General features: G+C 42.1%; 1 protein-coding gene across 1 annotated transcript in view; it reads left to right on the top strand.

Moving 5' to 3' along the window:
* Positions 1 to 27,831, top strand: part of LOC135702775 (metabotropic glutamate receptor 1-like) — a 93,056-nt gene that overhangs the window by 60,127 nt on the left and 5,098 nt on the right. The window contains exon 10 of the mRNA XM_065223820.1: positions 14,483 to 14,636. Coding sequence (XP_065079892.1) covers positions 14,483 to 14,636 — 154 coding nt within the window. The remainder of the gene's footprint in view (positions 1 to 14,482; positions 14,637 to 27,831) is intronic.

Genomic DNA, 27,831 nt, shown 5'->3' with positions numbered 1-27,831 from the left:
AGTTATGAAGGAACAACAAGCAAATGCAAAGAGAAGGTAGTAATCAAACGTTGACAACCGGTATCTAGATCTTAGATACGCATTTGCATGCTGCTGGAAATTATTTGATGGACGATGAGGATGAACGGATTAAAAGTAAATAGTTGAGAGCCATAAATCCCTAACTCTTTCACATTTTTCTACATTTTGATTTCCTAATGCAATTGCAATGTTTGATGTTATTCTTTTCCCGCTAAATGATATTAAGTTGCATTTTTTACATTCAGTTCTAATAAGCTTTTTTACACCAAATGTACACAGTTCGAAAAAGATTCATCATTTGTGTTCATTTTTAGTAAACAGGGCCCCGCTGTTGTGTCACTTTTTGTCGAGTGAGTGAACTCAAATCCATCCGTGCACTCGTCTATATGTGTACTTCATTCTTGAATATACTGATGTCTTCCTCATTTCTTATTTCCAATGTCATTGGCAATTGTCAGATTAGCAATTAGCATGTCGTCGGCATAGATTGGCAATTTTAGTTTTTTTTTGAGAATGAAAGAAATGTCGTTTACATATAGAAAAAAAAAGAAGAGGTCCCCTTGCGGGACGCCTGAAGTGACTTGAACTGGGCTCTATTTCTTTCCGTTGAATTTAATTATTTGTTGGCGGAGATGGATAATAACTAGGTAGGTCATGATCTTTCATACACATTTCCTGACAGTTGGTGAAAGGTCATTTGGATTCAGGCTGCTACACGGGTAAGTTGTTCAGCTCCGCCTCACTCACGGAACCGCTGCTCGTCTGTAGCGCCATGCTGCTGCTGCATTCGTGCACCGATTTCTCGCAACTTTCGGCGTCGGTCATTTTTTTTCTTTACTGGTACAATGGATCTGATAATCCAGCTGCTGACATGGAAAGTTGTTCAGCTCCAGGTTCATTGAGAACTTTGAGATAGCGGCGTCTCTGGGAAACGCTGCAAATCCCGTACAACGTTCAAAGCTACTGTTCCTTTGTTTGGGACAGGAACTCCAAGGCATAGTAAGGGCAGCCCAACTACGATAAAGCCTAGCGGAACCCGATTGTTACACAGTTTTTGTGAAAAACGTGCGGAACTACCTACAATCCATGACGGACACAGCAGCCGAACATGAGGCGTTTGCTGGTATGATGCAAGGGACTGGAGAATCTGCTGTGGCGTTCCATGCCAGGCTCCAGGAGAAGGTCAGGCTATGCGGCTACAGCCCCTCTGATCAAGAGCGTTTCGTCAGGGCTCAATTGTTGAAAGGGCTTAGGAACAGGGAGCTCACAAAAACGGCCAGGATCTACAGCTACCAGACGAACTTCATAATGCAATACGTTATTGAGGAGAGTTGCCAACATCCTAATTGAGCTACTCTTGTGACGAGAGGTAAATTGAGCCCACTCACAGATACCAATTCAGGTTCCGGTTTCAGCGTCAGAAAGTGAAGATATAATCCTTAGGATGATGGAGGTGTTGATCAATTGATCCGGTAAGTAAGTGAGACAGTTCCTCCTTCAGTATAGTTACGTGGTTGAAAATGGCTGGTATTGTAGTGTTTGGATTCTCCAGGAATCTGCTCAACAGTGGGAGTTGCTGTGCAAAGTTCATCAGCTGATTAACAAGCAGAGCTTTCGCTTTTGTTTCTGGACAATGTAGGTTTATACCTGTTTACAAAAGAACGTGGTGTGATGTTGCTACTCTAGCATGTACTGTTTATTGACGATAGTGATAGGGTGGTTGATAAAATACTTAAACTAACAGCGTGGTTCAAATACAACATCTTCCTTTTTCTAAAAGCTAGTAGCTGTCAAGAAATTTAACGAGAAATATTATCTGAGGTTGAGTTGTATAATCTGAAAATCTAGCAGGTTTTCTGATCTCTCTCCTCGGTCGAGTCTCCGATGTTGTTGGCAGCGAGGTTGGCAGTTCCTTCTGTTCTTCGATGCTTTGATGTCGCCCGGATTCTGATATTGTCTGCGATGCTTCTGAGGATGTTGTTTCGACAGCCTTGTCACTAGTTTGCTCATTCTTGGTATAGTCGCGTCTCTCGAACATCAATTGTTTTTGAGTTTCGATTGGAATTCTCTGGTGTTGATCATAACTTTTTTGAATTCCGATTGGTTCCTTCACGGGCTCCTCGCTTTGCATAAATTCAGACTTGTGGTATCTCTCAGGTGTTAACATGTACTGCACTCCGTCTGTATACTCCGCCGTCTTCTGTCTGTACTTCGCAAGACCGTTCCGCACCAACGTAGCTTGTTCCCACTGCTTGTTCAAATCAGGCCTTCGCTGAATGATAACGTTTTCACCAACCTGCAAATCTGGGAGATCTTTTGCACTTTTGTCGTAGCTTGCCTTGACCACTTTTCTCTTGTGTACAATCCGATCCTTGATAAGCGACGCTTGCGGTGGTTGCAACTTGTTTGTGATGACAGATACTGCACTACGTGTGTTTCTGGAATAAAATCGCTGGTTGGGGCTTGTACCGATTACGTTCGGTGTGTTGCGATGCTGCTGTAACGCTTGCCAAAAATCGGATCCGCTTTTAGTGCACTTTTCAAACAGCTGCTTCATGCATTTCACTGCTGATTCAGCTTTGCCGTTCCCTTGAGCATGGTATGAAACTCCACTCCTTAGAAAACCTTGTCCATTCCTCGTTGTCAAACTGGGGTCCATTGTCAGTGACCACGACTTGCGGCGTCCCATGTATGGCGAAGTGACGCTTGCACGTCGTGACGATGGTCTTTGTCTTCGTGTCGTTGAGAAAATTCACTTCAACGAAGTCCGAAAAACTGTCTGCCATAACCATCATGACAATTTTCTTCCCTTCCTGCTTGATCTCACCTAGATCAATATTCACTCTCTGGAACGGGTATTCCGGTATCTGGTGTGTCATTATTATTATTATTATTTAGCTTTATTTAGGAGGCTTTCAGCCTTAGGCTGGTTCGCCTCCAATAATCTGGTGTGTCATCATCGGAGACTTGCACTGACTGGTGCTAAATTCCATACATACCTCGCAGTTTCGCACGTAGTTGCCAATCTGATCAGTCATTCCAGGCCAAAATAATGACTCTCTGGCTGCACGCAACGTATAATCGATTCCCAAATGTGCCACGTGCAACTTTTCAATCAGCTTCTTTCGGAGACACGGTACGACAGCAATTCAGCACTCAACTCTTCCCTCTTTTCCGGCCAGCCTTCGATTAGAACTCTCATCAGTTTGCATAGGGTTTGATCCTTTTTGGTTTTCGCAGCTACTTCTTCAAACCGTTCGTCCAAAACGTTGATTAGCTCCACTACATTCGTGCTCTCTATTTCACTGAAAACAGCATCCACCTTCTCCGTCTGTAGCATATCGGCATCCAGCTTGTTGGTCGGCTTCTCCGTAGCAGTTCTGGACAACAAATCTGCGATGTACATATCGCTTCCCTTCTTGTAACGCACTTCGATGTCATACCTCTGCAAAGCCACATATTGATCGTGTCGTTTGCACGCAAATACAATTGCCAGACACTCACGCTCGATTGATGCATAGTTTCTTTCAGTTTTTGTCAACGTCCTCGACGCGTACGCCACTGGCCTCCCATCTTGCAACAAAACGCAGCCAACTCCGAGCTGACTTGCATCGCACTGAATAGTCAATGGCTCTGCTGGGTCGTAGTACCTGAGTATGGGTGTTTGGGTAACCAAGCGCTTAATCTGCTCAAACGCGTCCGCAGCTTCCTTGTCCCATACGAATTCGACGGATTCTCGTGTCAATCTTCTTAACGGAGCGCTCACATTCGCTAACATAGACAGGAAGCGGCCTAGATACGTGATCAGTCCTAGAAACGTCATGAGCTGCTTCTTATCCAAGGGTTCTGGAATTCCAAACACTGCCGAAATCTTGTTTGGATCTGGTCTCACTCCTTTATCTGTCAGAACATGACCAAAAAACGGCACCGAGGATAGTGTCACTTTTGCTTTTGAGCGATTTAGCTTCAAACGTCGTTCCCGGAACCTCTGCATCGCTGCCTCTAGATTGCGATTGTGATCCAGCATCGCTGCTTCTATGGTGTCACCGCAACCAAACACGATCATGTCATCAGCAATGCAGCGTACTCCACGTAGACCAGAAATCACCTGCTGTTGTGCCTTCTGATATATCTCAGGTGCACATGATACTCCGAACGGCATCCGTTACCAGCTTTTTTTTTTTTTTTTTTTTTCTTTATTATAGAGATTTTTAGCCTGAGGCTAGTTCATCTCTTATCCGTTACCAGCGATACACGCCCATGGGTGTCCAAAATGCCGTTAAATCCGCACTCTGCTCTTCCAGCTCCAAATGCCAGAAGCCATTCTTGGCGTCAAGTACAGTGAAGATTTAAGCCTTCGCAAAATCCGGCAGCATCTCTTCTATAGTAGGAATCTGATGATTTGCATGCTTCATTGCTCGATTCAGTTCTGCTGGATCCAAACACAGACGTAATTTGCTGCCTCTTTTTACCAGCACCAAGTTCCACAACCAATCCATATGTCTGTTTACAGGCTCAACTATTCCTTTCTTCTCCAGTTCGTCGATTTTGGCCTTCAGTTCCGGAAGATATGCGAGAGGAATGCGTCGGGGCTTCTGTTGTACAGCTGTAATAGAATCGTGGATTTCAATTTTGAACTTTCCCTTGAATTTACCATCTCATTCGAACACGTCTTTGTGCTTACTCAAGATCTGATCACACTCCTGCTGAAGTGTGTTGAGGCTGTACATGTCGTGTACCTGGATGATGCCTAAATCTATTGCTGACTTCGATGACAACAGCGGTGGTCTATTCTTCTGGATCACAATAAATGTCAGTCTTTTTGTTCCGTCTGTCAACTTGATCAGCAAATCAATTTGGCCTTTTGGTGCAATAACTTTTCCGGAATAGCACCTTAGTTTGATCCTCGTGTCGGTCAGTTTAGGATCTGGAATCAACCGCTTTAAATCCTTATAGCACATAACGTTGACGCGTGCACGATTGCTTTAAGTTGCACCATGATCTTGCCAGCATCCTTCAGATTGTCGTCATCGATTTTCGCAATGTCCACAAATTCGCATTCCTCTTCCGTATCGGAATCTTCGGAACTTCCCGAGCTGTCTTCTACTCGGCGAACGTACCTCTTGGTCTGCTTCTTTTTGTTTTTCCTCCAACAAACAATCTTGAAATGATTCTTTCGTCCGCATTCCAGACACTTTTTCCCGAACGCAGGATCTTTATTTTTCTCCGGAACATGTTGTCCTCCATAGTATCGACATCGCTTTTCCATCTTCTTCGTGGCCGTCACTTTGAAAGTATCTCCGGGTCCTTCTCTGCTTGGCGCCATCATTTCGTACTTCTTGGCCAGCTCTTCGATCTGTTGATGCTCCTTTACCTTCTTCACCATTTCGGCTACCGCTATATTCCCTGCTTTGAGAAGCTCCTTTCGTATTTGATGGTCTCCAATACCGGCAATCGCCCTGTCTTTTAACACTTCCTCCTGTTGAGCTGCGGTGTATCCACATTTTTTCACTTTTCTTTTCATCCTTTTCACGAAATCTTCGATTTTTTCTCCTTCGTGCTGGCAAATCGTTTTGAATTCCGCTCTTTCTACGCGAACGTCTCTCTCCGGAACCAGGTGTCCCTGTATTGCCTGCAGGATTGCATCAAGCGACGCCTTTTGTTCCTCAGTCAAAGTAAGCTCGTAAATCAGCATCACTGCATCTGCTCCTATGACGGCCATCAGCGTTGCTGCTTGTTTTGCCGCAGACATCGTTGTCAGTTCCGTAGCTACAGCATAGTATTTCCACTGGAGCCGGAATATTTGTATAGCTTCTTCGCTATCTCCATTTAATCTCAGAGGTGCGGGAACCGGAATGTTCGACATTTCGAGGTTATGTCGTCGACGCGAGACAAACAATCAATAATTCTCGCAATTTCGTACCGATCAACACTAATCAGTTGCGAATACTCCACGGATGCACCTTTCTTTCAATTTATACGCGAAAGAACTCCGAATTATACGCGATTTTCTTGAAATTATCCCACTTCTGACACCATGTTTACAAAAGAACGTGGTGTGATGTTGCTACTCTAGCATGTACTGTTTATTGACGATAGTGATAGGGTGGTTCATAAAATACTTAAACTAACAGGGTGGTTCAAATACAACAATACCTCCCCTAGATTTTGGGAGAATTAGATTTGCAAAAAATGGCCGTGCCAAAAGAATCCCTTTGCGAGTGGTATATTTGAGGCCATATACCAGAGTTTCAAGTTTATATACGTGTTCATCAAAATAATTTTCTGTAACTAGTTCAGCTTCCTCGGGTGGTGAAACCAGAGTCAACTGATTCACAAGGAGAGCTTTCGCTTTTGTTTCTGGACAATGTAGGTTTATACCTCCCCTAGATTTTGGGAGAATCAGATTTGCAAATGCTATTCTTTGCAAAGATTAGCCGTGCCAAAGGAATTTCCCGATCTCTGCCTTTATTTTTGTAGCAAATCCCTTTGTGACTGGTATATTTGAGGCCATATACCAGAGTTTTGAGTTTATGTACTTGTTCATCAAAATAATTTTCTGTAACAGGTTCCGCTTCCTCGGGTGGTGAAACCAGAATCGGGTTCGCAGTTTGTTTAGAACGGACTGCCAGTTTAGTTTTTGCGCTTGTTTAACATTTTCTCCGTAGCGTACACCGAGAATGTTAAAGAAAAGTTTTCAACATTTAACCATTCCGTGTCTGAGGTGAGGTTGACGTTTCCAATTATAACTGCTACAGTTTTCCGTTTATTTAAGATTGATCCACATTCCGCATCGAACGATCGACTGTTTCGGTGTAGTTTTGCTTGCACTCCGTTATCGGTTTAGTTGCTGCGACCTTGCCATAAAGTTTATCCTTACTTACTTACTTACTTATCCTGGTCCGACCTCCCTCAGGATTGCACCTGCATCAAAATGTTGCGCCAATTCACTCGGTCCGTGGCTGCTTGTCTCCAATTTCTTGACCGTCCCACACTTCCAAGATCCTGCTCCACTTGGTTTAACCATCTTGCTCGCTGTGCTCCTCTTCGTCTTGTACCGGCCGGATTCGAGGCAAACACCATTTTTGCGGGATTGTTGTCCGGCAAACTTAAAACGTGTCCCGCCCATCGTACCCGTTCAGCTTTCGCAACTTTCTGGATACAGGGTTCGCCATAGAATTGCGCCAGCTCGGGATTCATCCTTCACCTCCATACACCGTTCTCACATACCCCGCCAAAGATGGTCCTAAGCACTCGTCCTTCGAAAACACCCAGTGCTTGCAGGTCCTCCTCAAGCATCGTCCACATCTCGTGCCCATAGAGAACTACCGGTCTTATCAGCGTCTTGTACATGGTACATTTAGTACGGATGTGAAGCTTACCCGACCTCAGGGTCTTGTGGAGTCCGTAGTAAGCACGACTTCCGGCAATAATACGCCGACGAATTTCTCTGCTGCAGTTGTTATCCGACGTCAACAATGATCCGAGGTACATAAATGTATCCACCACCTCGAACTCATCCCCGTCGATTGTCACGCTTCTGCCTATGCGAGCCCTATCCCGCTCGGTTCCTCCAGCTAACAGATACTTTGTCTTCGACGTATTCACCTTTAATCCAACCTTCTCTGCTTCACGTTTCATCCTGGTGTACTGCTCCGCCACGACCTGAAACGTTCTTGCGACAATGTCCACGTCGTCAGTGAAGCAGATAAACTGGCTGGACTTATTGAAGATCGTGCCCCGCATGTTAAAGCCCGCACGTTTCATAACACCTTCTAGCGCAATGTTGAACAGGAAGCAGGAAAGACCATCGCCTTGTCGAAGTCCTTTGCGAGTTTCAAACGAGTCCGATAACACACCGGATAATGCCGCAGCTCTGGTAGATGGTATCACCATCCCTATACGTATGTACTGACGATCCTTTCCAGCAAACCTCCTGCAGCGCTACGATGTCGAACTTGCGGACCCTCAATAAATCGGAAAGAATGCGGGTACTTCCTAAGAAATTGAGAGACTTGCAGTTCCATGTTCCGAGTTTCCATTGCTTGGGTTCGTTTCCGTTGCTTGGGTCTATGCCGATTGTTCCGGTCCGTATTTACATTGCTTGCTTCCTGTACTTTTGTTTTTTTTACGGCTGGCTTGTAGGGCCTGCACCAACCCCCATTGTCTCACCGGGGGACCATCGTGCACAGCACTTTTTAGAGTCCCACGCTGGCACCAGGATGTTGATCAGCCGCTCCTAACATGGAGAACAGACGCCGTTTTGAGCCGCACCTCCATGGTGAACAGACGCTCGAAGACTGCACTCTCCCGAGAGAGGAGTCCCCCCCTTCCCTGTCAGCATACGACCAAGGTCCCACCGGGGTTGGTAACCCGATCTTCCCTATGGATACTCGTACCCCAGCCGGCACCGCGGGGAGGTAGGGATAGGAGTTACTGGACAAGAGGCTAAGGACCGCTAGTGGGGTCTATTTTATACCTGCAGATACGCGAAGTATCAATGGTACGCATTGTCCAGCCGTTTACCAGCCATAAAGCTTACACAGACGGTTCAAAAGGTCCGTAGTTCCGGCCCAAACAAAAACCTTTGAATATTGCTCGGATTTCAAAGGATCTGACAAAACATTTTTCGGCCGTAACCGATATCTTTAGGGTGAGACAATCTGCTTTTTGTTTTTACGTTGGAATATCGAGTCTACATCCTCAGCTGCGACGTAGAAATCGAATGAGTGGTCACCGAAGCGAGTCTAACTTGCGAAGATTTCCTTCATGCCAAATCTTTCGGTATTTTTAAAAACCGTGCCCTTCCGAAAGTGAAGATTCTGGATTGCATCCAAATGCAATCAGTGTCTCTCATTGGCACAACAAAAAAACGTATTATCTGTCAGAGTCCTTCCGTGTGACCATTTCAGGATCGGCGCTACCTGACTACGTCGTAATTGCCTGTACGCTTGCAACTTGGTCATACCGCTGACTTCTGCTCCAACAAACCGAGCAGCGATCAATGCGGCGAGCTGGAGATGGTCCTTGACGGGCTACCCCAAAATGTGTTTACTGCAAGGATACTCTGCATGCAACTGTGTCTTTGCCAGCTCGCTACAGGAGGCATCACTAGAAAATAGTGTAATTTCATGTTTTTTGGTGGTCCTTCGAAAATGTCGAACAGCAGAATTGTAACCAGCAAGTGTAACCCAAGAACTAAAACCGGTGCGATGCTTCCAAGTTTGGTTAAACTCTGGAGAGCATTTTGTGTAGTCGTTGGAGCCGTGTGGTTCTGAATATGGCGATGAGTGTGCAAAATGTTACGCAATTGCAGCCTCCCTATTCGCACACGCTCGAAGATCGGAGGCGAATGACACTTCGACTTTTTTCGTCTACTAACGACTCTCTGATGACAGTGTTGGGGAAGCAGGAATGGTACATCGACATGTTTCGTCTAGAAACGATTCTCTGATGACTGTGTTGGGGAAGCAGCCTATGTATGTACGTAATTGGTGGATTTGTTAGTTATTTCGAGGCCTTTGGACAATGCTTGACATTTACCACTTTTTCAATAGTTTCTTGTTGAAAATCAAAAGCATTGTTAGCGATGCGGGGAAATATTTCTGATCGATTGGTGATACAATTATTGAAATTGGTTCAGGGGAAGCTGAGGTATTAACGTTCTAAATCTTTCATAATTTCGTTACATGTTCCATTTTCGGTTTTCACAAAGTGTACCCCCATATAGAAATCACAGACGTAGTCTTACATCAAAATCGGTTCATTTTGCATTTACTACTCACTCACACGCATACAACATCAGAAACGAACAGCAGCTTGTGCGAGCCGCACTGATTTCGTTTGTATTCGCCTTACTTCTATTTTCTTCGATGAACGCAAACATTGCATTCTGCTGAGTGAGCTGAATGAGAATTTTGCAGATAGAATCACTTTTTATTATCTAGCTTTAAACATACATTGACACATTTCATAGGGCGAAAAATGTTATACTGCAACACATAAGCGTCACGCAAATACCGTAAAACCAACCAGTCGAAACTGACGATTTTAAATTGGCTAACTACTTGACTAGCCTATTGGTCCCAAGCAAATCGATTAACGTACCCCATTCTAGTATAAATTCTAGTACTACACAATGTTTGTTTTGATTCGCTTTGAAAGTTTGACAGATAAAATGAGGGGTTCGTGGATTTTTCTATGTTTCGAGGGGTGCATCGATTAGCTTGGGACCGAAGATAGTACCAGAGCTGAGCCAAAAAATTGGGCACGTTTCTTCGGGACCTACTAGTCTTAGAGTTACCTCTATGGTAAAACTGCTGTGGTCAATTCAACTGATTTAAATCAGTGAGCCAAAAACTAGCAGGGGATGACTCGACTATTTGAATCGTTAGCATTCGGATTTTACGCATTCGATCTGGGAAAATTGTTCGGCTGCCTATCCTTCATTCCTTCTACTGCTGTCAGTTCCGAGTCTATCTGCAGAGTCAATTGGTTGGAAGAATTTACACTCATGCAGCAATCTGTTTGTAGGTGAGGATGGTTATTTTGTTTTTGTGGTGCTCGCTCGAGTGAAAGAATTTTCCCATGCTTGCATAGGAATACCAGATCACCATCGGTCGATGGTTGTTCCATCAATATTTGCAATCAAGTACCACCATGTAAGTAACGATAAAAGTTTTTTTTTACAGATGGGTCACCATATTTTACGCAGTAGAGCGAATTGCCTCACTACCTTCTGACCATTCTTTCATTTTTACGGATAGTCTTAGCTCATTGGAGGCTATTCGTTCAATGAGGCCGATGAAGCACTCCTCGTATTTCCTGCTTGAAATACGATCTAAACTGAGTGCTTTATCTAACTGCTCCTATACCATCACCTTAGCTTGGGTCCCATCTCATTGCTCAATTCCGGGTAATGAGAAAGCGGACTCGTTGGCTAAGGTGGGCGCTATGGAAGGCGATATTTTTGAGCGACAAATCGCTTTCAACGAACAGCAAGTCCTCATTAGTTGGCAACAACAATGGAATAATGGTGATTTGGGAAGATCAGGTGACAGGTGTCGAACAAACCATGGTTCAAAGGGTTGAACATGAGCCGCGACTTTATACGCGTTATGTCAAGACTTATGTCCAATGTTCGTTAGACTCACACTTCTATCGAAATGGGCTCTCAGGCAGCAATTGGTTATCACGATATCGAGCATGTTGTTTGGTCTTACACCGTGTTGCCAGATCTGAGTTATCCACATCCCTCAGGGCCCGAGGAAAACAACCCGCGATACCCGTTAGAGATGTCTTGGCAAGCCGAAATCTCGACTATTTTAATTTAATTTATATGTTTTTAAAACGGATAGATCTGAGGATTTAGTAGTTAGTATCATCTTGTGTTCTCCCAAGTTGTTAGCTCCCCATCGGTCTGTCTTTTTCATCAGTATGTCGCTTAGTTCGAGATCAAGAGCACATTACTCTCCAAACCTTGTGTTCTCAATCCCTACCCTGCCATCCATTTGTTACATTTTGTTACCCCTAGCCTCGAAATAGCCGCGAGTAATTGGCCCCCGCAACGTTAGTTTTAAGTAATTTTGTGATCCAAACAATGAATATCGGCTCCGCAAAGCTACGGCAAATGAACCAGGAAAAATAAACGCATTATATATAAAAAAAGATATGTAAAGATATTTCCTGATGATGAGAAGATCTAAGAAGGGGAGTTTGCCGTCTTTCTATTCTTCGTGAGTATTTTTGATGTCCTTGTGAACGTTGCTTATGGCCTCCAAAGTCGTTGCTTATGGCCTCCAAAGTGTTTAATAAATATTCCCTTTCGACAATGCTAAAAATGTCAGCCACGTACCTAAACCAACACTTAGGCAACAAATTCCTATCCTCCAGAATACCGTATGAGTGATAATGTTTGCATCATTGAGCAAGGTTCTAATGATGTAGTCTGGATCCATTTCTCTCCAGGTACGGGTCAATCTTTGTCTGAGGCTTGCTGTACTCGCGTGGCGTCTAGAACAGGCCTTGGCCTTCATGACGCGCCATATTGAGTAATGCAGCGGATCAAGATCGGGGCTGGCCACATATCCTTCGCCCAGACCGGAAAATGTTCCTGCAACCGCTTCTGAGTACGGTTCGAGGTATGGCACGGAGCCCCATCTTGTTGAAATACAACATTTTGGCTTCGGACCGTACTGTTCTTTGATCCACGGAAGAACATACTTACTTAAAATCCCGATGTAGACCTCCGTGTTGACCTTGTCGCCTTCTGGAATGAACACCGGGTCCATTTTTTTGCTATCGGTTGCCACCAATCCAAACACCATAACGCTAGCAGGATGCTTGGTCAGATACACGTTCTTGTGCTCGTCGGCCACGTCTTTTACCGGAAGAGAACTAATATACCGGTCGGTTCTGGAATTTGATACGGGATCGACGGTAAACATGCTCTCGTCTGTGAACAGGATTACCGGATTTTGTCGCTAAGGAAGTTCAAGATTTTCTTGCATCGTTCGACTCGTAGCTCCCGGATGCGGTTGGTAGTCATGTGAGTTTTTTCCGTGCCCTCGACTTCGCCCCGCAATCTTCCTTTAAGATCTTCCGTGCCGTAAAGTCACTGATTCCGTGTTCCTTTGCCATTTTCCTTATTGAACGCACTGGATTCACCCGAATCTTCCTTTTGATAGCAGCTATAACCCTCGGAACCCGAGCTGACCTCGGACGACCTGTGGCCACCTTCGCGGATAGTTGTCCTTTCTTTTCTCGGTCTAAAACCCTTTTGACGGTCCACCGGGACACTCCCACGGCGATCGAAATGTCAACATTTGCGCGTGGGGCAAATCACGAATACGCTGCCACTTCGTCATGGTGCAACTGTCAAACTAAGTAAATCATTTTCTTTTATACACAGCCTACTGCGGTATGAGCTAAAGGTTACGTGCATGCAAAGAAAACCAAGGCATTGTATGCACAGGTGAAACGGGAACCTTATTTGTACGATGGTGCAAACATTATCACGCATACGGTATTTTCTAGGTTAGCCAACATAATAATGGGGAAAGCACCTTGAGCTTGTTTATCAAAATTATCTCTGAAAATGAAATATTTTTTCTCCATACACACGCCTTTAAAATTTAACGCAAATAAAGGTATAAAAAACATTCATGTACAATCAATGTTTTATAGCTGTACGTACCAACAATGGCTACGTAGAAACTACATCAAATGTCAATTTACTAAGTTTTTGCTGTGTGTGAGGTGAATTCCATTAGTAATTATTTAAGATCTTATGAAGTATTCCCTAGGAATTCAATAAGGAATTCCGGGGAAATAAAATTTACAGCTCTTGTAGAAATCCTCGAGGAATTTCTGGGGAATCCAAGAGGTGTTCCAGGGAAATTCAAGGAAAAAAATCAGGGGCGATCAACGAAGAGGATGTCCAGGAAAAATTCTAGAAGGTCTCCATGAGCAATTTGATAGGGATTCCAGAATGAATTCTATTTCGAGTTCAAGAGGAGTTCATGAAGATTTCCATGTGGAATCTCATAGAATTTAAATTATACGACGAATTACTGGGGAATTTCATGGGCAATTTCAGAGGAGCAGTGTCAGGGAAATTTAAAAAGAACTGTGGAATCTCATAGAGAAAATTCCCGGAGAACAATTTGCCGATTTTCAACGAAACACACCTTCTCCAGTCAGCCAGCTAATGTATATATGGCATCGATGAAAGCAGGAAAAACAAACGATCGGAACAAATCGAATAGAACCGGATTCTTGTGTGTGGCATGAGTGCCTCGTCGTTCGAGCACACACACGTCAGCATCGCTTGGGAGGCATGCCATAACTTCGGTATTCATAAATGCTTCCCCTCCTGCCCCCACAGGAAATTCCTCCTCTGTTTCAACGAGTTTAAAACGAGCACACTTTCGGGACGCAAAAAAGAACTCTTCTAACTGCTGGCTGCTATGACAGAGGCTGTGGATGCTGATAACTGCAATCGTTCATTCGTTATGGTTGTTGTTGTCGATGCTTGTTCCCTCAACCTTAGGAATATGTTGTGAAAAATTTATGCCCCTCTTCTTTTCAATCGTTTCAATCGACTGACGATGGCTTTCGAGCGCAATCACTCACTCACTTTCCAACTTTGTAGCTCCTACGGACGGCACTGAAGCTTGGCGAGACGCAGGAAGATCCAAATCAATTCTGACTGGTTATGAAAGATTTTCCCCTGCTCCCGTCCTTTGCCAAGGTCTACCGATCGTATTTTACTAACAGGACCAAAGTGATTGATTTACTATGATTCGTTCGATAACATTGCGTGATTGCATCACAAGCCCAAGTTCTTGTTGAGGGCTATCTCTGGAATTGTGCTGTCGATGCGTCGTTATTGTTTGAGTGTGGTTTGATTGAAGTAGTTGCATTAAGTGAATATACATTTTGCTTTTGCTCTCCTACACAGATATGACATCATGAACTTCCAACTGATCAATGGCAGCTACGATTACGTTCCAGTTGGAGAGTGGAATAATGGATCGCTAACCTTTACGCAGAATCTGCAGGCATCGCCGGTGGAATCCGTTTGTTCAAAACCGTGTCCACCCGGTTCTTACAAGGTACGTATTCAACCCTATCGTTTGTAAGTGATTAAAATCGCGCAAATGAATCCTTGTCGTCGTCCGATCTCATTATCCACGTTTCCCATTGATACAGTTGCATTGAGTCGGTAGGTATTCAGGTAAAATCGTGTCGCATTCATTCATTCATGGGCAACTTTTCTACCGCCAACCCGTTTTTCAAACGGGAGATAAGCGAATTAAAAGAAACTGCTTACGGTTGCTTAATTACTCGGCACACAGGTGCCGCCGCAATAATGAGAGAATCTTCCCGGAACTGTCACACTTGCAAAGGACATAATATGAAAAATGTTTGGGGGGAAATGTAGATGGTCCATGGCATCATGATGAGGCTTTTAACATCGACTTGGTACTTAATAAGACAATCCCCAAGAACTGGGACTCAGCTAGTTTTCTTCTTGCCTGCGAGGAATCATATAAATTTTTCAATCGTTCATCTTCGTCGTAGATTCACCACTTTAGATTTTCTTTTTATAGATTGTGGAAACGGAAATCGAACAATTTATTCATCTACCGACAAGCGGTTTACACCACCGTTAAAGTTGTTCAAATATCGTTATAGCGCATCAGTGGAAACCTTTTCTTCGCGCTTTGCTTCCAGCAAAGCGTTGACAGTGAATGAAAGGAAATTAGGTTTCTCTATTTATATAAGAAGCACGTTCTTGTTCCTTGACTTGCTCCGGCAGAAACGATCGCTCTTTACAGAATTTCAACATTTATTGATAAAACGGATAATGCTGCCCCCGTGTAAACTATGATGCGTCTCCATTGATAGGAACGGAAATGTGGAACGACGTTAACATGACAATTTAATCACAACCGCCATCAACCTAGAACTAGCTTATCCTTTACTCGGAGAAAACCACCCTCAACCGGGATCCCAAGCGGCACAAACTAATAGTTCCCGGCGTACAATTCTTTGTGCCTTTCCGGATGTCATAATTGGACCGGTTCCGTGTTCACACACAAAAGAAAAAGATCCATGTCGCCACATCAAGCAAACCTACACCCTTCACAGCGCCTATCTACGTGGAGCGAAAAAAAGAAGATAATTAAATCATTTGCATATTTAAAGCAGGCTTTCCACACCCTCCCCGCCCAGCAGGTGGCTGATTCGGATGTCCTCCGGAGCGTGCGTTCAGTTCGTGCGCTCGTTCGTCCGTCACCGTGTCGTCGCCGGTATGTTTTATAATCAAGCTCATCACTTCTTTTCACACCCGGCGCACCTGGAATTTGATGTGACGTGTAAGTATAAAGGACGTAGAATTACTACGCTTTTCTGGTTTTCCACATATGACATGATGATTCTGTCATATCGTAACCACGCACCGATACAGGCTGTGGAACGAACGTCCAAGAAAAAATCTAAAAATTGAGGATAGGTATGTGGTATCTGTTAGGATTTACCAACCGCTGGCAACTAACGATTTTAAATTGGCTCACTACTTTACTAGCCTATTGGTCCCAAGCAAATCGGTTAGCGTACCCCATTCTACTCTAAATTCTAGTACTACACTATGTTTGTTTTAATTCGCTATGAAAGTTTGACAGATAAAATTAGGGGTTCGTGGATTTTCCAATGTTTCGAGGGGTGCATCGATTAGCTTGGGACCGAAGTTGAGCACGTTTCTTCGGGACCTTCTAGTCTTAGAGTTACCTCTATGGATTTACTCTGGGAATCATTCACAGTTTGAAAAAGTAGAGCGATTTTCTGGTAAATATAATGCACATGAATGAAGCGTCATAAAACATACAGCTCTACATTATATATCATGTAAAGTTAGGGCTTGTATTTTACAACCCCCCTTCCCCCATAACAAATCTTAAAATTCTTCACACACCCCCACGCCTAGCCGTAAAGCGTAACAATGCAATTGTTATAAAAGAATAAATAAACAATTTGGTTTTGTACTTCAACCAATCATGTTTTTATTACTTCTGCGTGAAGTTATCGATTTTACATAGTTGAAGATGCTAAGTTTCAAATGTTCGATCGCTCGCCTACTGTGAAGACCTTGGGACTTCTCTGGTTTCCCCAATCGGACACATTCAAATTACAGATACCAGCTCTGCCAACGCTCAACGCCGCAACAAAACGCCTCGTCGTGTCCGAAATGTCACAGCTATTCGATCCTCTTGGCCTTCTGGGACTCATGGTGGTTAAAGCCAAGATGTTTATCCAAGTTCTGTGGGTAGAAAACTTGGAATGGGACGAAGTTCTATCTGAAAAATACGCTGCCTGGTGGGCAGTCTATCGTTCGGAGCTCAGCCAACTACAAACTCTCTCGCAGAGCCTTGCAGAGTCACCAATACAGCTTACACTGCTTCTGCGATGCTTCGAAAACAGCATACGGCTGTTGCATCTACGTCGTTTCTCGTGTCGATTCCGGACAGCTCCACCTACTGACTGCTAAATCACGCGTTGCTCCACTGCGTGGACAGTCCATTCCTCGACTAGAACTCTGCGCTGCACTTCTTGGCAGCCAGCTTGTCGACAATCTACGACGAAACACTGAATTCGTGAAACCTCCAACCCTCTGGGTGGACTCTACAATCGTTCTACATTGGATCAAGTCACAGTCGAATGTCTGGAAGGTTTTTGTCTCGAACCGCATCGCTGAAATACAGCGTCTCTCGAAGGATTGCACGTGGAGGCACGTACCGTCGGAATTGAATTCAGCCGACCGGATTTCTCGAAGGACGATTTGTGGTGGCATGGACCGAGTTTTCTCAAAACCCCCGTTGAAAATTGGCCCGAGTGTGTGGTTTCGACGCCGGACACTTCCGATTTGCAACAAGAAGCCTGCCCAAACATCGTTCTGCATAGCACTACCGTCGATTCATCACTGTTCGAACGTTTCTCGGACCTAGCCAAGCTAGTACGCGTCGTAGCACGATGTTACCGATTCTTCAGCAACGCAAGGCTCCCCCGGAGCGAACGAACTATCGGTTCACCAACCCCAGAGGAAGGTGAACATGCGCTCAAGATTCTAGTACGAGAAATTCAAGTAGCGTCCTTCCCGGCTGAAGTTTGTTACTATCGTCGCCTGCAAGATGCACCATCCGCTGCAGCAATATCATCGTCGAAATCAACACTCAAGCACATGAAGCTGTTCAATAGACTGATGCAAAATTTGACTTTTTCGCTCCACAGTGCTTAAATGGTTTCAAATCGTGTCCTGATTAGCCTCCCAAAGTTACAACTCATTTGGTTAGAAACAGACTTCGCACAAGCCATTTGAAGTTTACATGTAAATTACTATGGGAAATCTCAACTTTTTGTTTATTGCCTTCTAGTGTTTTTCCATATTGAGCAGAGAAACAGTTCGATTGCCATTCTTATAGAAAATTTTCTCAGCTACAACTTTGCTAAAGATTGTTTCTATGTAAAACGAGATAGAAAAAAGTTATTAATTATTTAAGAGATTGGTAAACTTATGACAAGATCAAGCAGCTGCTCTGTAGGCAACACTGTATTTTGCAGTGTAACATAGTAACCATGATTTTTGTGTCCTATTCAACGCCCCAGAAACACCAATGTTGCCTGCTAAGCAGTTGATTGAGCATGATTATAAGACATCAGCGCATTGAACCATTGATAACTTTCGATCCTTGCATTTAATCAAAAAGTGGTCTTCAGCAAAGTTGTAGCTGGGAAATGCTCCTACAAGTACAGTTGAAAGTTTGAAGCAGACCAATATGGTGAATTATTAGATAGACATGAATAAAAATCTTGGTTTTACCACAGACAAACAGACGTAACTCTTCATTGTGTATCTTCGTTCACGCATATAACGGTTGATTTAAATATTATCAGTTCCGCGAACTACTCGCCGCAGCGCTGGCATCGGATCACTTTGACGTTTCTATACATTCTATAGAACTTTTATGCAATATTGTTTGCGAGTTAGCGAGCAAGCTTGTTTTCCGCGAGAAGCCTGAAAGATGTCGCTACTGAGGTCCTATGTTTTGAGATACTATGTATTCAAGAAAAACTTTTTCAAAGAGTTACGTCTGTTTGTCTGTAGTTTTACCATAGTAATTCCCATACAAACTTCAAATGGTTTGTGCCATCTCAGTTTCTCACCAAATGGGTTCAAATTTTGAGAGGTTAGTCAGGATCCGATTCAAAATCGTTTAAGTATTGTGGAGCAAAAATTACAAATTTTGCATCACTCTACTTTTCATGGACCAGTTCGGCTTGCTCAGGCTCGACGGAAGACTACCCGAAAAAAAAATTACAGTGAAATTTTCAGTGGAAACAATGCTCTTACATTAATATTTATTGTCGACAATAAAAATGATTGTTATAATGTTGTACCCTTCCAAAACGGCAAAACTGTTACCTAGCTGTACAATGAATGTACATAATAAAATGTTGTTACAATGATTTTTATTGTATTTTTCATTTATTTTATTGTTAACATGATTCGATCACAGACAAACAGACGTAACTCTTTGAAAAAGTTTTTCTCGAAAACATAGTTTTCAAAACATATTACCTTAGTAACGACATCTCTCGGGCTTCTCGCGGAAAACAAGCTTGCTCGCTAGCTCGCAAACAATATTGCATAAAAGTTCTATAGAATGTATAGAAACGTCAAAGTGATCCGATGCCAGCGCTGCGGCGAGTAGTTCGCGGAACTGATAATATTCAAATCAACCGTTAAATGCATGAACGAAGATAAACAAAGAAGTGTTACGTCTGTTTGTCTGTGATTCGATCACGAACAATAATGAACAATTCTATTACAATAAAAAATGTTGTTACATTAAATATTGGTGTGTTTTCATTGTGGGTTACTTCACGAACAATAAAAATAAATCTGATTGAAGCATGCAGACTATGAGAGGGTCAGCAACACTGCCAATGTAATCAAGATAGGTGCTGCTCGTATGGCTCTTGCTTTGACAGTTCGTTTGGCTCTATTCGTTGCCAAGTCAATTGAACGCCTACGACCAGATCGGTTTGAGTTGAACTCAACTCTCCTGCCTCATCTAAATCCCGCTTAATGTAGACCTTTTCCGTGCAGTCACTAATCATACAATAATAATAAAAAAATCCACCACTTGAAGATGTCAGGAAATCACTCTCAGGTGGAAGCATATTTTCATGGGCGATTCTCTCCAGTTGAATGCATTAACTTATCAACGACGTTCAACCACCAAGGAGTCGTGACCTAGAGAGATCGAGGGCAGGGGAGTTGGCTTCCATTTCTCACAAGTTCCGGATCGAATCTCAATCCATAACCAGTAAAAAAAGGACTCACCCGTAACAGACATTACCACCCCCTTCCCTCCCCGGGGCGATGTTTTATTTTTTCGATTTATTTTTAAAGTCGATAAAGTAGATCTGTCAAGCCAACACATACACTCTAAAGTACACTGTTATTTTTTTTTAATCAATAAATTCGCCAACCAACAGTAACATAACAATAATATATAATGTTATTGAAAAAAAATTATATGGGGAAATCACGAAAATTTCATTGTTAAGATACTTAACAACCCCCCTTTTTTATTGTAAATTTTCCATTTACCATGAAATTTACTGTTTTGTACAACATAAATCAAGGTAAATTTATTGTAGACGTAACAATATAAATCATTGTTAAGACAATAATTTTCGTCTTATTGTTACATTGTTTTTTATTGTATTTTTGTTGTTATTTTTTTCGGGTAGCCAACATAAAAGCACCGTACGACACTCGTTTCCCGATATTAATTCCAGCTGAACATCAGCTCAGTTGGCTCATCGCCAGGTCCAGCTACGTCCGAACAATGCACGGTGGTCGTACACTCACACTCGCTACTGCTCGCCAGCAATTTTGGCCAGTTCTGGGTCGGCGACTAGTACACAAGGTGGTACGCCGATGCGTAACCTGCTTCCGATATCATCCACAGCTAGCACAGCAGATCATGGCTCCGCTGCCGTCCGTCCGCGTATCACCTGCTAGACCGTTCATACACTCTGGGATGGATTACTGTGGTCGGGGAGCGTCGGTTAAAGTGTACGTCGTCGTATTCGTGTGTCTTGTGGTGAAGGCCGTGCATCTCGAAGTCGTCGCAGATCTGTCGTCCATCGCCTGCATAAACGCCGTCAAGCGGTTCGTAGCTCGCCGCGGTCGAGTGCTCGAATTACACTGCGACAACGCGACTGCTTTCGTCGGGCAGACTGAGAACTTCGCTCGATGCGAGAGGAATTCCGTCATCAATTCCGAACCGAGTTCTGGGAGAATTTCTGCGTGGAGAGCGGAATCAAGTTTCGCTTCATCCCGGCCCGTTCACCGCATTTCGGTGGAATCTGGTAAGCCGGAATAAAATCGTTCAAGCACCACTTCCGGCGCATCATGGGCAACCACTCCTTCACCGTAGACCAACTCCAGACCGTCGCACAGTGGTGCCAAGGGTATCAAAACACGTGCTTTTTTATTTACGCTGAAATGGTTGAGTAAAGGTACTAGGTGTCTTGTGAAAAGCTTCTCGGGTTACAACACTCCTTCTTATAGTAAAATAAAATTAAAGATTAATCCACCTAAAAGTGAGATGCAAAATTTATTTTTTTAATATGATCAGATACAAAAAAAATGTGTTTCGCAAAGCTGTAGAGAACATTAATGTAAACAACTTTGTTGAAGACTATAACTTTCTAGCTCTTATAACTGCTGAGATATAAAGGTTATATTGTGGAGACAGTGTTAAAATCAGTTTTGTATCTGTAACTTTTTCTATTATATTTCTACATGTTTGGCATCATTCGGAGGCGAACCAGCCTAAGGCTGAAAGCCTCCTAAATAAAGCTAAATTAATTAATTAATGTTTGGCATGTTCTACAAAGATGTTAGAAATAGCAAATTACATATCTTTTCAGAAGACTGCAAATTGCTATCATTAATATTTGAAAAGTTACTTACATTTTTTGGTTGAAAATTACCCAATTTCCAATACCAATAACTTCTAAACGGGCAAAAACGAGCAGGCCATTCTTTGAGCAATTGAAAGTACAAAAAAATGCAATGAAATGGTGAAGGAACTAGACCGCTCCCACTTGACCCTTAACCGAAATAGTTGCATTGAAACTTGTCACTTTTTAAAATTTGAAATGGCGATTTTGTGAAACCACGGGACTGTTATCGAATAGGTGTGAAAAGAGGCATACAAATGGATAACCAAGCAACCTGAGTTATTTCTAGTGACTAACAAAATGACTCGGGATCAAAACCAGACCACCCCCAAACGACCCTTGACTGAATCGCTTATATACTTCAAATATTTTTTGATTTTGTCAATAAACAATACCAACATCATTCATGTTTAATGTTTATTACGTTCCGATTCAAATTGTACGAATCTCAAAGAGCGCATGCAGTTGCTCAATGGTACATACATTATCACGCATACGGTAGATACAGGGGGCTGGCAACCCTATATCAATCCTATAAGTTTGACAGTAGGCAACATCACGGGCCTTATTTAAATACGGCCCACCTGACGTATACATGGTGGAAAGGGACAGAAAATCGTGTTATAAGCAGAAAGACAAGAGCAGATGATAGCATCAAAAACATGGCCGCTAGCCAGGCCCCTGGGTAGATAGTAGAAAACGAGCAAAGAAGGAAGGCACGAATCGGGTTGATCATTTCCTTTATCAAACTCCCCTACGAGTTGACGATGATAGGAACACATACAGCGGTAGAGGTAACAACAGCTCCAATTTCCAAACCTATCGACTAGATGCTTACGTCACATGACTACTTGTGTATGAAACAATCGATAGAACTATTTCCGCACATCGAAGGTACGTGAGCAAATCGGCGATCATCTTTTTTACAGTGATGGCCGGGAGAGATACCCCTCACAATCCCTCCCCAACAGGGGAGTTTGGTAAAGTAGATGATCAACCCGATTCGTGCCTTCCTTCTTTGCTCGCTTTCTACTTTCTATATACAATTTGCACACGGCCGTACTCTAAGGGAACTATCAGCTCTATACTTTCATTTCCTCATCTATCGTATAAATTTTAGAGATGAACTAGCCTAAGGCTAAAAATCTCTTAAATAAAGAATTTAAAAAAAAAATCTATCGTATAAAATGACCACTTTAAGTGTGTTATTTGATGTTAAGCATCTCCAACTATATAATTTGGTTTTGCAAAAGTGTTTTGAGTAGATCAACTTCTGAACTTTTTAAATAACTTTATTTTCTTCTCTAAGTGGAATATAATACAACACGCAACTGAACCCCCACCCCATAAACTTTGCGTAACAATTTGTAACCAAATGTTTGCAAACTCCAACCCTATTCCACGTTACGTAATATTTGAACGGGCCCTTATGAGACATTTAACGAAATGTGTCAAATAATTTATGTTATCGTCCATTTTTTTTTGCCTACAATTGCCTACTGAACAAACGGATTCTTGAATAATAATTGTACTATTTTCCGTTATGACTTCTGTTCAGGCATTGTTAACATAAATTTGAAGACTTTTTTGCAACCGCAACATTGAACTACTTGGTGCTATTTAAGGAACATCCAAATGCTTTTATTTGCCTATAGATGAGTTGTAACAGAGCTTGTTAGGTGTTTATTAGACTTCATTGCTTCCTTAAACTTCTGATTTTTCAAATGCGCACTGCCGGGCTTTACGTTTCAAACCTTCCATCAGATTTTGCACCGCTGTTGTATCCATCTGATTTGATGCTGAACTAGGGGTAAGACTGCTTCTAATCATGAGTTAGAAAGGAGTTAATTTTTATTTACTCTGACTCAGTAACCATGTTTTGTTGTGCTACTTATCAATATCATCTAACCGCGTATCATCCTCAAATAACGAAATTGTTCGTCCTTCGAAATATAGTAATTGCCTATACTGCCCCTCTTCGCATGTCGGTCCCATGGCAAAAATCAGCAAGCCGAGAAAATCGCATTTTTAGCTTGATTCGTACCATTGCTTCTTATGTGATGAGACAACCAATTTGGCTGTCTTTCCAAGCTTTTTCAGAACAAAGTTATTGAGTTCATCCAGTATTAAGAAAATATGAGTGATCAGTACCCATTTGCATTCTAAAACTAAGTTTTGACAAAAACTGCTATAGGACCGACATGCGAAGAGCGGCAGTATACTGCCGTTATACGCATAAGAGTCCCACGGTGCATAAAGATTGCATAGAACATGGGAAAGTTATGCGTATAACGGCAGTATAGACCAATTCTAATCGCGAATTGTTCCATACCGATTTCATATTAAAAATATGCCTTCTAGTTACGCATCTATGAATATTTACTGGAAGAAATTAAGTGTGCTTGGCCCTCTCCTAAAAACCATGACTTTCAAAATATTCCAATGATTTGTACTGGGACAGTGATGAAATTCAATCCAGCTATGTTGCAGTTTTAGGGCTACAGATTATAGGGGAAATGGCTCTAATGTTATCAATTTTATCTAGATCAACGCGTCATTGGGACGGTACCGCTATAGACAATTTAGTCGATTGCTGAATTTATGTATGGGCCCAAATTAGGGGCATTTAGGCCGACATTACATCCATTTCCCCTATTCATTATTTTTTTTATTATTGCAACTGGACATTTTATAGTATACATTACATAAATTGTATTAAACAAATCCTGTTGTTGACATTTGCAAAATGCAAAGGGTTTAATGAAAACAAGAAACTGGCTTTCTCTATTCATATTAATAATGTTATCACTCGTTTAGCCAAAGAAAAGGTTCCCATCCTTCTTGAATAGGTAACTCATGCTCTCCTTTGTGAAATACTTGTCTCAACTAATGACACATATAGGATGAAAATCTTAGATCTTAGCGAAATGGTGACACGGAGTCGCAGGTTTTGGGTTGAAGAGTTCTGCGATGTTTATTTGACGTCCCTAATCGCTAAAGAGGAATCCATTTATTGGTTCAACAAAGTGCGGCCCTTGTCGCCAACGACCGACATAGACAGTTTCATGCACTTGAGCATCGGAATCAGTTCCACATACCAACGAAACTGCCATACCAGGCCACCACCAAACTGCCATCTCACTACACAGGCAGTCGTAGTTAGTTACAGTACGTACGTACGACGGCCGTTCCACCATCTTGATGATAGGATAGGCACTAGACTTATGCAAAATTTGAAATTTTCGCTCCACAGTGTTCAAACGGTTTCAAATCGGGTCCTGATTAGCCTCCGAAAGTTTAAACTAATTTGATAAGAAACTGACTTGGCACAAACCATTTGAAGTTTATATGGAAATTACTATGAGAAAACAAAACTTTTTGCTCATTGTCTTCTAGCTTTTTTACATATTGTACTGTTAACCAATTCTATTGCTATTCTTATGGGAATTTTTATCAGCTACAACTTTGCAGAAAATCATTTTTCAGCCAAACGTCAAATTAAATAGTTATTAATTGTTTAAGAGACTGATAATCTTATGGCAAGATTAAGCAACTGTATTGTGGGCAACACTGTATTCTGCAGTGTGACATAGTAGCCATAATTGTTGTCCTCTATTCTACGCGCCATAAATAGCATTGTTGCCTGCTGAACAGTTGATTGAGCATAATCATAAGACATCAATGACTTGAATCATTAATAATTTTTGTTCCTTACATTTGATCGAAAAGTGGTCTTCAACAAAGTTGTAGCTGAGAAATTTTCTAAAGTAGAGTGAACTGGTGAATTTTTAGATCGATATGAACCGAAATTATGGTTTCTCCATAGTAATTCCCATATAAACTTCATATGGTTTGTGCCAAGTCAGTTTCTCACTAAATGAGTTCAAATTTTGGGAGGCATTTGGAACCGTTTGAGCACTGTGGAGCGAAAATTTCAAATTTTGCATCAGTCTAATAGGCACAGATCATCCGCCTTCATCGGAATCGGGTCCGGAACATCATCACAAGCGCTCGTTGGATTGCAGTCGATGTTTACTCAAACTGATGACAGATGATGTGTATTCAAACTGTTTTCACTTGTTGACGTAGGACTACTTTGATTAATTTTGAGTAATTATGAGTATCTCAAATTTACTCTATGCATAAATATTAACTAGGAGAACAGCTGGTTTGCCCCTAGATGCTTGAACGCCAATTTGCTTTGAACTGTTTCTCATTTCCAACTGTTTTCTGAGTTTTCTTGAGGTTCCACTTAACGATTGCCCAATGTATTTCAATTGGGTGCAACTTCGGCAAGTTTGGAGGGTTTTTGTCCTTGGATACGACTTGCACTTTGTTTGCGGTATACCGTTCCTGAGCCATTTTCCCTTAAAGACAGAAAGCGAGGTCTGGCAAGAAAGTACGGAACAATTCTGTTTCTTGAAAAAAGGCAACAAGCGTTTTGAAAAACATTCCTTTACATAAATATCTTGCTGGACAATGCCAGTTGTCACGAAAATGTCGCTTTTCAGCCCACAGGTGCAAACCACCTGCTAAGCCAAGTATTTTTTCGTGAACTTTGTCAACTTTTTCTGCTAAAACTGATCTTAAACTCAACTTGAAGACGTTCCCGAACACTTTAATAACGTTTGCCACAGTCGGTTTGGCCACTTTCAGCGATTTAACCAAGTCTGCGTGATTTGACGCCATTTTGGCAACTGAATGAAAAATGAAGAAGTGTTAGTTTGTTTACTAAAATTAACTATGAAAATGCTGGATAATTTTACGAGTGCTGATAGGGAACATTCGATTTTATGTTTTGGTTATGTCGTTTGATGTATAAACGATCAAATTTGGCCGTTTACAGGTCAAACGACACAAGCATAATATCAAATCATATGTTCCCTACCAGAAACTTAACTAGATCGTGGTGGCCATGAGCGCTCGTAATATGTTGGATATAGCAAGTTTTGCTATAATCAATCCTCGTGTTTATTCGCGAAATCCACATCACATCGTTGGAAATCAATTTGGCAAGACATTTGTGACCAGCATAGACCTTCTGGTCGTATGATACAGGTCCAAATCAACAACAACAAAAATTATGTTGGCACCTTTTATGGCAAAATAGTGAACTTTTCATGAACATTTACGGCACATAACTCACCAACACTAGCGGGTCAGCTGACATCTATCCATATTAGGGCATCATTTCATACAACCGGTGGAAACTAACGATTTTAAATTAGCTCACTACTTGACTAGCCTATTGGTCCCAAGCAAATTGATTAACGTATCCCATTCTAGTATAAATTCTAGTACTACACAATGTTTGTTTTGATTCGCTATGAAAGTTTGACAGATAAAATGAGGGGCTAGTGGATTTTCCTATGTATCGAGGGGTGCATCGATTAGCTTGGGACCGAAGATAGTACCAGAGCTGAGCAAAAAGTTGAGCTCGTTTCTTCGGGACCTACGAGTCTTAGAGTTATCTCTATGGTAGTACTTTTTCGACACTGTTATTTTAGTTATGAAAAGTAGGCCATTATGGTACTCAAAACAGTGTCGAAAAGTGACACTTTTCAGCAATGAGTGCCAAAAAGACTTTTTCGCACGCTACTAATAGCGAATTTGTTTATTATTTAGTTCCAACCTGGATCGGGTATCAAGATTGGCTCTGCTTGTTTTCTGAAAAACGTCAGTTTTATCGTTTGTTTTAAAACCTAGGGGAACTAGGGGCAAAAGTGCCACCCTTGAATTTCCCTGTAAAAATATGAAATATAGATTTATGAATGTGCTCTAGGGCTTCTTTAGAATCTATTGATGCACCATTGAAAATCACAAATTCTTTACTAAAACGTTGATTTATGTTATGCTTCTCGGATTTGGTTAAAAAATATAAGCATGGCATGGAATAAAATAAGCATTTTTGAATTGATTTTTTTTCCTAGGTTTTTTATATGAAAGGTTAGTTTATTATATTTGCATAAACCTCCGTCAACAACACCATATTTGTTGTCCCTTATTTGCGATAATGTGTCGCTAAATGAATTTGTGTACAGCTGGGGCAAAAAGGACCCCTCTATATGGGGCACAAGAGCCACTCATTTAGTTGAACATAACCTCATAAGCAACTGTCAAATTACAATGTTGTTGTTATTATTTCGGTCATAATCGGTTGTTATTATGGTGCGTAAATATAAAAGGATTTCAACGCGAAATCGGTGGTCATCCGTGAATATGACCGCGGCAATAAAAGCGGTCATCGAATCCGGCATGGCAGTAAAGCGA

Source organism: Ochlerotatus camptorhynchus, unplaced genomic scaffold (assembly GCF_037179485.1).
Source record: "Ochlerotatus camptorhynchus isolate MF236.1 unplaced genomic scaffold, CSIRO-AGI_Acam_v1.1 ptg000197l, whole genome shotgun sequence".
Lineage (NCBI taxonomy): Eukaryota > Metazoa > Arthropoda > Insecta > Diptera > Culicidae > Ochlerotatus > Ochlerotatus camptorhynchus.
Note: the sequence above shows the minus strand (reverse complement) of the source record. Positions and strands in the feature narration are given on the sequence as shown.